The 12,801-nt window shown below is 35.4% G+C and overlaps 1 protein-coding gene across 7 annotated transcripts in view; it reads left to right on the forward strand.

Annotated features, from left to right (window-relative positions):
- Positions 1 to 12,801, forward strand: part of ADGRG6 (adhesion G protein-coupled receptor G6) — a 130,879-nt gene that overhangs the window by 95,667 nt on the left and 22,411 nt on the right. For all 7 annotated transcript variants that reach the window (XM_033103134.1, XM_033103137.1, XM_033103140.1 and 4 more), the window contains 7 exons: positions 601 to 811; positions 1,834 to 2,005; positions 3,398 to 3,538; positions 5,713 to 5,817; positions 7,484 to 7,529; positions 8,867 to 8,973; positions 12,614 to 12,741. In XM_033103134.1, coding sequence (XP_032959025.1) covers positions 601 to 811; positions 1,834 to 2,005; positions 3,398 to 3,538; positions 5,713 to 5,817; positions 7,484 to 7,529; positions 8,867 to 8,973; positions 12,614 to 12,741 — 910 coding nt within the window. The remainder of the gene's footprint in view (positions 1 to 600; positions 812 to 1,833; positions 2,006 to 3,397; positions 3,539 to 5,712; positions 5,818 to 7,483; positions 7,530 to 8,866; positions 8,974 to 12,613; positions 12,742 to 12,801) is intronic.

Raw genomic sequence — 12,801 nt, forward strand, 5'->3', positions numbered from 1 at the left:
TTCTGAAAGACAAATTGAAATGACCTCATACTCCATGGTTTTCATCCTATTCAGACACATTCTTCTGCTATGTGCTACTATTGTAATATTAAAAGCTAGGCAAATGGTTATTTCTCTTACTTAGAAGATGCTGTCTTTTCTCATTCTACCTCTCCTTCATTCTGAAGGAGATTAAAAATAAAAAATTTTAGAGAAGATTTAAAAATAATATACCAATTGATATTTGCATCAATGTTTTATAGTTTTCAATTATTTTTTAAAACACAAATGTACACTTATTCAATGATATTGGGTGCATTTCTCTTAGAACTCTAGGTGAATATTGGTCCCTTTAGCTAGTTGGTCCCCTTAGCTATTTGTTGGTTCCTTTAGTTATTTACTTAAATTTCTCAAAAGCACAATTTGTATATTACTAAAGAGAGAAGTTAGTCTCTTTATGTAAAGAAATACTTTGGTGAAGATTGTTATTAGGTTTTATACACAGAAAACCTGCCTGATTTCCTGCTTCAACTATGAAGTGAAATATCACACTATATTTTGGATCCTGGAAATGCTCAAAAAACAGTAAAACTGCGTGTTATTTATTCTGCCTTTTTTTAGGGGAAGCAAATGAAGTTGCCAATCAGATTTTAAATTTAACTGGTGATGGGCAGACCTTAAATTCAGCCAATATTACCAGCATTGTAGAACAGGTGAAAAGGATTGTGAATAAAGAAGAAAACATTGATATAACTCTTGGCTCAACTTTAATGAATATATTTTCTAATATCTTAACCAGTCCAGACAGTGACTTGCTTGAATCTTCTTCTGAGTAAGTTTTGTTTTGTTTTGTTTTTCCTTCTGGAGAGTAAAATTTATTGGATGCATGTGTTGTTATATAATTTGTCATACATGTGAATGTTTGTTGCTCTTACTTCATAGTTTAAATCTCTAGAAAATCCATTGATGTTTCTCAAGATCATTCACAAAATGAACTTCTTTCTTTCTTTCTTTCTTTATTTTTGTAGATATATAATTTACAAAATGATTAGAATTGTCATCTGGCAAGATATTGAATAGTCCCAGAAAATCATAGTCAGCATTTCATTGTCGTTTGAAAAATGTTAACTGAGGTTAATTCAAAAGATGAGCAAACTATCACAAATATTAATTGATGACACTTTTTTTTTGTTTGCAAAGGAGACACTTAACATTCAATTCATATCTTTTAGACATAACTTAGTCACTATGAGTCGCTGTCCTATGAACTGTGGCATAGAATTGCCACAGCTATGTGATTCTTAATGAAAATGCCTGGGGCAGGGAGAAAATGTACCCATTTTTATACAATTCAATTTGTATTCAATTATTTTATGTAATGTATTAATATTAAGATATTTAACTTTTTCAATTTCCTTCCTTTCAACCAAATTTCTTTGATGAAAATTTTATATTTGTTAAGATGAATTATGACATAAGTAATTTACATTATCTACATAGTAATTATAAACTATTTTTTACAGTGTCTTACAGTTCAAAACTTCACTGCATTATTTTCTTTGGTTCTGACTCAGTTATGAAGTTGGAAGGGTATTTTTCATATGAAGAAAGAAAGGCTAAGATTTAGTTGTTGATTTTCCTTAAAGCATTATTTCTCTTGAGGATGCATTTATCACTGTGATTCTATGTATTGACTGCTATTTTTGTGGTTTGGTGTAATTTTGTGAGTGTTCATGTTAAGATCAGACAATTTAAACACAAATATTTTTGGTTTGTATCTTGTCTTGCTAATCATGTGTGTGTAAGTACCTAAAACATGTTATTTAATGGTGGCATTACTTGTCATTTCTTTAGAGCTTTAAAAACAATTGATGAATTGGCCTTCAAAATAGACCTAAATAGCACATCACGCGTGAATATTACAACTCGGAATTTGGCTCTTGGAGTATCATCCCTATCTCCAGAGACCAGTGAAATATTAAATTTTAGCATCAGCCTTCCAAGCAATAATGAATCATATTTCCAGGTAATGAGATGTGGTTTCTTTAATTTTGATTAATTAGACTGGTGAAAACTTTCTGATCACCTACCAGTTGCTCTTGAAGGAGATACTGGTCCAAGGAGTGGCAGGCAGGTCCAAATGCTGACTAAGGTTAACGGTAGCATAACCATAAGGTATGTGGGCACATAGAAGAGGCATGTTTTCAGAAGCTAGGTGGTAACTTACTTTCTACAAGAGGTGATAGTAGAGCTAAGTATTAAAGCATGAGCGGAGGCCACCCTGTTGGGTGTAGGGGTTGGGGATAAGTTCAGTGAGAAGAAAGAGCTTTATTAAGGGCCCAAAGGTGGGACGAAGCATGGTATATTCTCTGATGGTAGCTCTCCCCGATGTGTATAATAATCACACACCTGGCGAACTTGTAAAAACAGATTGTGGGATCCCATTCCCAGAGACTGTAATCTAATCAGTCCAAGGTGGAGCTCTAAATTGCAGTTTTAACAAGTTCCCATGTATGGCTGATACTGCTGGTCAGAAGATTCTACTTGGAGAACCAGTGATGTAGAAGGCTGGAAAGGACAGACGATGCTGAGGCTGGACAAGAAAGCTGGGGTCAGATGAAGGCTGGAGAGCCTCTTTGACCTGTTCAAGTGACACTTCAGCAAATAATTTTCAAGTTCCTACTGTGTGCTAGACAGTGTTAATCACGTGGGCAAATGAAATGATTGAAACATCGTCCTTGACATGGGAGAATGCACAAGTAACATGTAATACTTCTTAGCTGTGGAGAAAAACCAAGATAAAATATTTTAAAATCTAGATATAAAGAAGAACTTTATTTTGCTTTAGACTCGGGCCTCTTTGGAGTAATTTTGTTTGGCATTTTAAGAGTGAAAACTCAGTCAGCCTCAGTCTCATTCCAAGTCCATTTGCAAGAAAACACTCTTTGACCTGATCTGGCCTGATCTGTTCAAGAAAAATGACATCTAAGAGTGTTCGTGAAACTTCAGGTGCTTTCTCTTGTGGAGATACTCATTCTCAGCAATCAAATACATTAACTCCAGCCATTTTTTTGATAGTTATTTTTCACTGTGTGTTTTGAGGAAAGCTCAAAATGCATGAGGTATACATCTAAGTCTTATACTTGAAAATATTAACTAATTTGTAGATATCTCACTTGCCTTAGTTAAATTCAGCACATTTTCTGTTTTTCCACATTTGCAAACCTCAATGAGATCTACACCTTTGTCTACAGGGGTTCATCAGGAGGGCAGGGACTGTGGTAGAGGTAAAGGGAAGTCCTGGTCCTAGCCAAGGTGCTACTTATAGTTGTCCCCTGCCTTTCTCAGCATGTGAAGTAAATTTATCATTGCAATTTAACTGTGATTACTTAACCAATATATTCTCTTTGTGTGATAGATGGATTTTGAGAGTGGACAAATGGATCCATTGGCTTCTGTAATTTTGCCTCCAAGCTTACTTAAGAATTTAAGTCAGGAATATTCTGCATTAGTTAAAAGAGCACAGTTTACTTTCTTCAATAAAACTGGACTTTTCCAGGTAAGTGTTCATTAAATTATTATTTTTCAATTGCAAATTGAATTTCTCTGTTCAAAAGGAAAATGAAAGTTTAGATTCTTTGAAAGTATATCCAGAGGTAGAAACATTAACCTACTGTACTTTCAAAAATGAAAAAAATTAACAATTGTTTAAATATTTTATTACAAATAACTACATGAGTATCAACAGATGTGTTCATTTAAGTTTTTTTAAAATAAATCAGATATTAGATTAAGACTTACATGATATAATTAGAAATGGAATTCATAAAGAAGTTACTATTTATGAGAACTTTTGTTAAATATGTTATGCTCTCCAGCAATTTAAACCTTTGGAGTTAAAGAAATTGTGTGCCAAAGGAAAGGTTTTGTTTTGTTTTGCTTTAATTCAGCAGGAAGCACTGTTTACATAATGAGCAGCATTCTTGGCTTTAATCAGTTTTCCCATTAGTATTTCAAATGACCTTTGGCCTTCACACATTCCCAGAGTAGGGTGGCATTGTGCTAAGCACACATTATCATTTTTATTGGCATCATTTCTAGATACTAGGAAATCCACTGCCAGCAAACACTGGTGACCTCTGGTTCCCTTTGAAAGTACAATCTGATCTAGAGCAGTTTTACTCAGCCTTTTTCTAAAAAATAAAAGTTATCTATTAAATTGGAGATACCAGTGTATATCAAACAATGAGACCTATGTAAGAGAAAGTGGCAAGTCTCAAGGAAAGTAGACTACTGGATTCTAATAGATCTGCCCTATATATCACACGTGGAAGAATGACAAAATAGGCTGCATGTAAGTAAAAGGAATACCATGGAATAGTTTATAGTAATTAATTCCAAAACTTTACAATTTTATCAACAAAAGTCTTAGGAACAATCTATATAAAAATTTTTGAGTAGATTAGGAGTGCAATTACATCTAATTACTCTGAAGGATTTAATAGCCACAAACACATAAAACTGCATTTGTTAAAATTATTTGAGGCTTATAATCATGTCACCTTTAAAAACAATACCAAACGTGCAACTGGTGTCACAGAATGTGAATGATGGGGCAGACACGGGTGGTCCCTTCAGAGGAGAGGTTGAGTCCAGTGGGAAGAGTTTGGGACAACTCTTAATAAGACTCTGTCTTCGTTTCATTTTGAGTTTTATCTTCTCCACACCATCTTTTCCTTCTCCTTTGGCATTTTCCAGTCACTGTTGTTATTAGGAAATTTGTTTGATTTTTAAAGTCAGTTTATCATAGAGTAAAAGAAATTTAAGGGTTCATTAGTTCTCCCCTCACATAGTGAACAAAATACAATTTTTTTTAACAAAAGCCGCAGCCGACTTTATTGAGAATGCCCAAACAAAAGTAATAAAAAGCTATATTCTGGATGCTGAGATGTATTTGGCATGTAAAAAATCCTGCAATTATTCGAAAACAACTGACTTTATAAGCTGCAATAGAGAATTTCAGGAGGTTTGATAAGAAACACAAAGGGAAGAAGAAAGGATACCTCATTGGACAGATATTCTATCAGTCCTAATCATTTTGCCCACAGATTCACTAATTTTGTTTTCTGACAAGCTTGTTTCTGACGTGGAAGTTACAGATGCCAGCAAGTATGCAATCAGAGAAGGCAGAAGTTCTGGATGGGCCTTTAATCCAGGAGAATTACAGTTAGTGTAAATTAGTAAACCCGTCAGGCTGTGGCACGGATATGAAAGATGAATTGTTTTTTATTTGTCACACTATATTTTTTTCATACTTCTCTAAAGGAAAACGACTTCATCTATTTTCTAGAGTAGGGAAGTGATATTATTGTTTCACAGCTTTTCATGAGTTTATGGGTTTTATTTATTTATGGGTTTGCATTGTTTCAGATGTTAACCGGCTGGCATCAGTCACAGCAGTCAAGAATGAAGTTTTATGAACTGCCTCATGACATTGGCTCCTCATGTTCTCTCAATGTATTTATTATAATGAGGAAAAGAGCAAAGCTTTTTCAGGAAAGCCAGCAATTTGAGCTTATAAACAGGATGTTCTATAATTGAAGATCTTAATAAAGATCCTAAGTGTCAAAAGCGCTGACGGTTTGCTTATTTTGGAGCAGCAAAATAAAATACAAGTGTGTACTTCTGACTAACACACAATTTCTTTTTCTTTAAAATCTTGTCAAAACCAAGAAAGGCACCTTAGTGAGTTATGTGATGGCATGCAGTATTGGAAACATTACTATCCAGAATCTGAAGGATCCAGTTCGAATTAAAATCAAACATACAAGAAACCAGGTAAGAAAATCTACAAATAGCAATAGAGCAGAGGCAGACGATTTCAGGGAAATGGGAGGCCATTTTTTCTACATGACATGAAAAGAGGTAACTGACACTTTTTTTGAGGGAGACAGTTTTCCAAAAAGGGAACAGTAGCTCATCAAGTCCTATTCTAAGGTCACGGTAAATGGTGGCAACTAAGAGAGATTAGTCTTACCTATCATTCAATAGTTAGAAGGAGAATGGGAGTGAAGAAAAGGGCCATTATTTCTAAAAAACGACAATTTTTACTGGAGATCAATTAGATGCAGTTGTACAATCATACCATTAAAGGTTTGGGTTGTTGTGGGGTTTTTTTTTTGTGTGTGTGTGTCTTTAAGACATGAAAAATCACTGCTAGAGGGGAAAAGGCTTGACTTATTTTGGGGGAAGTTAGCAGTTGTCTAAAATCTTGGCAAAGGTTGCTTTTTTAATTGCTTCATTACCCTTGCTATCATCTGTTTATTTGATCAAAATTATATGGGCATTTGTATTGTCCCGGTGGCCCAGGCATAGGTTTTTCTCTTTTATGGAGGGTCCCGGTCACAATTCTGCCATTTATTAGGTAAGGCAGGAAGGCGGGTGGGAAGTGAACTGGCTGATAAGGACTAAGGCTTGGACGTTAAGTCATCTGAGAACTAGCTCTGCTTTGTCACGAATCCCTCTGCCCTCCTGGTTTTACCCTTTGGCCTCCTTTGTTTCAGCTCCTTCATCCATAAAGAATTTTTTTTTTAGTGTGGCAAAATATATATAACCCGATTTACTGTTTTAACTATTTTTAAGGGCACAGTTCAGTCACATTGAACACATTCACATTGTTCTGCAACCGTCACCACATCCACCTCCAGAACTGTGTCATATTCCCCAACTGCAACTGGGGACCCATTAAACAACTCCCCATTTACCTGCCCCCCGCCCCCGCCAGCCCCTGGCAACCGCCATTCTGCTTTCTGTCTTCTTTGAATTTAACTACTCTAGGTACCTCATTTAAATGGAATCATACAGCATTCATCCTTTTGTGGCTGGCCTATTTCACTTAAATATTTTCAAGGTTCATCCATATTATATCGCATGTATCAGAATTTCCTCCCTTTATAAGGCAGGATAATATTTCCATTTTAGATATATATGTCTGTCTATATCTATCTATCTATCTATCTATCTATCTATCTATCTATCTATCTATCTATCTAGATATATCTCCTACGTTTTGTTTATTCATTCATCCATCGATGGACACTTTGATTGCTTCCACCCTTTCTTTGACTGTTGTGAATAATACTGCTGTGAACATGGGGGTCCAAATATCTATCTGACTCCTTCCTTTCAATTTTTTGGGGCATATACCTAGACATAAAGGAGAATTTTAAAGATGAAATGCAATTACAGCGTAAAGAGCTTTGCTAAATGGTAAGCATAGCATTTTATGATGGGACAACTATAGTAACTCTTAGGTAAATGGGTAACACAATTCTTCATGAGGTTATAGCTGATTTCCTAGACTGCCTGCCATTCTTTGCATGACTAATGCTGCTCTATTTCTTTGTGAAAACCTTAGCATTTTACAATTTTCCCATATTCAAATCATGTGATTTTCCATTTATTCTAAACACAGTTTCACATGTTTATTCTTATGTTAATATAGACAGGGCCTACTCCCATCTGTGCCTTCTGGGATCTGAACAAAAATGGTAAGTTTTAAAATATGGACTGTCTGAATAACAACTGAATTTTAAACATTGGTGGACACTCCCATTTCCTTTCATTTCACCCCAGACCAGAGTGAGTCACAATATAAGAGTGATGGCAACTGAGGTGCACATTTTAGTTTGGGAAATGAATTCTAGTTTCAGTAACTTTTTGTTCATTGCAAGGGGAAATAGGCAGGCTTGACTTTTTTTTTTTAATCAAACCTCTGTGATTTCAGTTATTTATAAAATAGAGTATGTGTTTTTAGTGCCATTTTAGACTAATGTCAATGTACCCTTGATCTCATTCTTCTACGACACTTCTGAGGATGTTATTTGATATGCATAAGGCATATAATTAAAAACCCAGCTTGCAGACTTCAGATTATGGGAGGAAGCCACTAAAGGAATGTAAATGTAGGAATGGTTATAATGGGTATGTATTACTTGAAAGAATATATATGCCTTCAAGAGGACATCTGACAATCAAGAGAGAAAGGCAAAATTAAGAGGTTAATTTCTAAGTGTAAGGTGTGGAAATCTAAAGTTCGGTCACCTTCCCTTGGGTTCCCCAATAGGATTATCATGGCCGAATCAAACCAATGCTAGTGCAGGATGCTTCTTGGTAGAAATGTAATCTAAAGATTTCCAAACCTCTTTTTTTAATATTCTTTATCATAGCTGGAAAGTTTTTGTTGTTGTTGTTGTTGTTTGGTTTTTAGTTACTTCATTTAGAGAAGATCCTGATTTACTAGAACATAGTTTAAAATGATATTATTACCTTGCTGTCTTAAAATATTCTTCAAATCTATGAGTTGCTCATATTCCACACCATACCATAAAAGTCAGAACAGATGTATTAAAGGCATTTATCATAAGCTGTTGCCATTCATGACTGCTGTGTACATAAGACCTTCTTTGTTCTCGTGTCTTCACAAAAACAGACTGACCCAAAGAAAAGCATGTGTTGATCTCCAGAGATTTCCTTACTATGTAACATATTTGAAAAAGGATGTTCTTTTTATAGAAGTCTATTTTATAATATATTAAATATTAAGCTTGAATCAAACTTTTGCAGAACCCCTGAGGCATTTCAGTGGAGCACAGTTGAAAACCACTGACTAGATAATCTCTGTCTACCCACCCAGCACTAACATTCTGTGATTCCAGGAATCTAAAGTATTCTAATTATTGGCAGCGTTAAAAATAGTGTCCATTTTACAGATAAACTGTGAGGTAGAAAAGATTGAGGCATATTTCTTTGAAGAAGATATCATCCATTATAGAGAAAGAACTGACCTGCTGTTATTTTCATACTGTTTGTTGACTTCCTCCTGCAGAAGGTTCTGGATTTTGGAATACATCAGGATGTACTTCACACACAGATTCAGGTGCAAGCGAGACGGTCTGCCTGTGTGACCACCTCACACACTTTGGAGTTCTGATGGTAGGGGCAGATTTCTAAGCTCATTTTGAAATGATATAATTTTGGAAGGCATACTTTTTGTGTGTGTGTGAGTCAGCCTTTTTAGCTTATGTGTTTGGGGAATTATTTCCAGATAATTTTTATCTGTACCCTGAATCTTGATTTTTAATGAAGAATATAATTAGAGATCATATATTAAAAATGTGCAGAAGTAATTATAGAAAATAACCCTACTGTTTTTCATAGCATTAACAGCAATGATAAATATTCCTGAAAAAAAGAAAATCACCATGAGACCATTGAATTAAGAGAGAAATAGGGAGTCAGAGACAGAGAGGCAGTGGGGGAGAGAGAGAGGTTAGAGGAAGAAAATGTTGGTTTTACTAACGTGGAAGGGAACTAACATGGAAGGGAACTGTAAAAAGTTTGATCAAAAATGTTCTTTCTTACAAATTTTATCACTCAATATGTTTGAATGTTACTTTGTACTAGGTACTATGCTAGGTGAGCCAGCTGTGACCGAAAATGACTGCCATTCTCGTCTTGGAGGTCACAGCCTCATAGGACAGACTAGTTACAAAGATAATATGGAGTTTCCAGGCCTGCAAGAGAGACAGCATTTCTCTCACTATTAGGCCTTCATATCATCCTTTCCTTCTTTTCTTCCTTCTTTCCTATGGCCCTGTTTTTATCCCATTAGCCAGCCTATCCCACGGTTTTAAACAAAAATTAGATTGCATCGACATTTTTTTTTTTTCATTCCACCAGATTTTCTAGAGCTGCCCTACTTCCCATGACTGGTTTGAATTTATCCACAGACTTATACTTTTGCCTTATATCTAATACACTTGTGTTTTTTAGACACTTTTCTGGTGCCCAATACACCCTTCAGATCATAGCAGAACCATTGTTTCTATATAGTTTCCATAAAAGGATCAAGCCATATTTGTTTTTTTAGTTGGAGATGAGATTAATGTGTGCTGAGGCAATAAAACTCTTCGAATTCCAATTACAGACATCAGGTTATGTTTATTCCCTCCCTTAAATCTTACACCCACTTCCTGTGGGACTGGGAGGAAGCAGTGAGAACTGTGGGATGTAGTGTTTGGCTCATGAATCTACTTGGCCTATGTAAATGGCCATTGTCCTATGGCAGCCCTGCAAGTTGTAATTTTCCTGACAATCCAGTACAAAATGCTCAGAGGGATAAGAACAAGTCATTTAAAAAGGTGACAATCTTAGAAAATAACTTTTTAACTTTCTCAAAGTATAAATATTTTTTCTCTACCACTAGAGCATGAAAATTAACAATTAAACTGCAGCATGTTTTTCCTAAGTGATTCAAAGAAAAATTCCTGTTTTCTTCCATGCTCTCTTTTTTTCAGAAAACACTTACTTTCCATGATAACTCACTCAGATGTATAAGCTTTAGCTTAGTTGATTTAACTATTTCAGCTGTGTTTGTGTGCATGTGTGTTTGTGTGTGTGTTTAAGCATGAATGTGTGTGTTGTAAGACTTATATTAGATAAATAGATAACAGCAACACAGTTCACTATCAGAGATGATTATGCATCATCTTATAACCACCTTCATAAATCAAACTTTATAACCAAAGATTGACTTCCCACTTCTTTGAATGGTCAGTTTCTTCAGGTATTGTTTAAATTTCATTATGAGTTTACAATTACATATTGCTTTTTCTGTTGCCATCTGATTAAATAGTTTTACACGTATATGGATATTTTCTTTTTTTTTTTTAGTGCTATCCTTCTATTTTTCACATTGGCTGCTTTTGTGGGATTATAAACTACTGGATGAAAAATTTTCCAGAATTTATCCTTTCTGGCGATGGGCCCATATCCTTTCAGCTTTTCTAGACCACCAAGACTTTGTTAAGAGTCTCTTGATTTACAAACTCTTTATTCACTTGTATAAGATAATCCCAGAGTCTGCATTGCCCCATGTCTCACTCACCATATGAGAAGTTTAAAAATTGTGCCTCAGACCCATAACCATATTTTCTAATATACAAATATCTCTGTTACATTTCTTTGTAGTAAAACTGATTTTTATACTTATTAGTACATTTTCATATTGGTTAGTTCAGAAGAATAAATATATTTGTATTCTTCATTCTCTAAAAGGACAAAAAACAGCATGAAAATTGTGTGTGAATGTGTATTACTGAACAGCATTATTTTATTCAATTTCCATTTTAAATTGTGGCTTTCAAGTTTAAATTGTGGTTTTCAAGTCAACTGTCTGGCCTAGATAGGAGCATACGTTTTTCAAGCAGTAATGACAAGTCCCTTGGAGATTTCCTCAAGACCATTTTTCTGGCCTAATGAAATCTTAGAGTAACCAAAATGCCATTTGAGGTGATTTATCTGTGAGTCAAGTGGTACTGACTTGAACCCTATCCCGTGTGCTATGGGAGTCCCATGTCCTCTCAGGGTTTTGAGGGGTTCCAAGGAGAGGATAGGGAAGGTCCTCTCTAACCCTGAGCCCGTGCACCAGCTGAATTTTATCACTTGGTTGCATGTCTTGGTGTCACAGAGGTACTGTCCCTGCTCCTTACTGCATCCAACAGACCTGGAGCTGAGTCCCATTTCATTTCACACACATATAAACACTACTTATTTTGTGTGAGTAGCAGATTTTATTGACATTTTGGTGAAAAATTAATGAAAATAGAATGAAAAACTTATAAAACAGACATTTTCAAAAATAATTTAAGACCTAAAAGTTTAAACTAGATATTATTTTTGGAATATGTCCCTTTCCCAAGAAGGCTCCATTTTAGAAGATATGTATAATGAAAGTGTCTTTCTTCTTCAACCAGTATTAAGTGATTGTTCTTAACTCATGATTTGTCCCAATCCCAATTCCTCATTCAAGGAAAAAATTTTTTTCTACCAGGCCTAGACTTTGCAAGTCCTCCTTAACACAATGAAGTTAATACTTCTTATTAATATATGCTAGAAAGTGTTTACTTCTTGCAATTCTACAACAACCTCTAATACTTTGAATGGTGCCCTTTCAGGTCTACAGGGATAAAAAGACTATGACTGAAAAACTCTTAGTGGGTTCTCATTTATGAAAAAGTGTACCCCACCTTATACATACCATGCTTTGGAATGACCACAGTTCGGAACCTCAGTACCAGTCTCCGAGCCTAATAACCCCAGTGCCAGCACCAGCCTGTGGCTGTCTGCTGGCTGAGCCCTGGCCTACCAGGCAAAGAACCCAGGTCCCATGAGCACCACCACGGCCTCTATTTGTACTTGCGCCCCTGGCCCTGCAAATATTAGGAATGGGCTGGATAATTTATTATGCAAGGCAACGACATCGCTCTAATTTCTATTGGGGAACTCGGTGGTTTTGCTCTTCAAATTATACTTTTGTGTAAAGAGCTTAGGTCACAAGGTAATGGATGAAAAACAGTATGTAACTCCCTCAATGTTACTACATGTTTGTTTCATAGAGTGATCCACAAGAGTATTAAAAAAAATGGAAATTTCAGTACTTATTTTACACTGTTGTTTTTAGCACATAAAATTAAGCTGAGATTCTAAGTGCTAACAGTGGACTGCTAATAAGACACAACAGCATTCTCATGAAAAGAGAGATTCTTATAGCTGCTTTCCATGTTTTGCATAGGACCTTTCAGGAAGTGCTTCACAGATGAACGCAAAAAACACTAAAATTCTCACCTTCATCACCTATGTTGGGTGTGGACTATCTGCTATTTTTTCAGCAGCAACTCTCCTGACATATGTTGCTTTTGAGTAAGTATTTTCTATCTGCCAAACCCAGTGCTAACTGTTCTAAAATGTGAATAAGAAAAT

This window comes from Rhinolophus ferrumequinum, chromosome 3, assembly GCF_004115265.2.
Source record: "Rhinolophus ferrumequinum isolate MPI-CBG mRhiFer1 chromosome 3, mRhiFer1_v1.p, whole genome shotgun sequence".
Taxonomy (NCBI): domain Eukaryota; kingdom Metazoa; phylum Chordata; class Mammalia; order Chiroptera; family Rhinolophidae; genus Rhinolophus; species Rhinolophus ferrumequinum.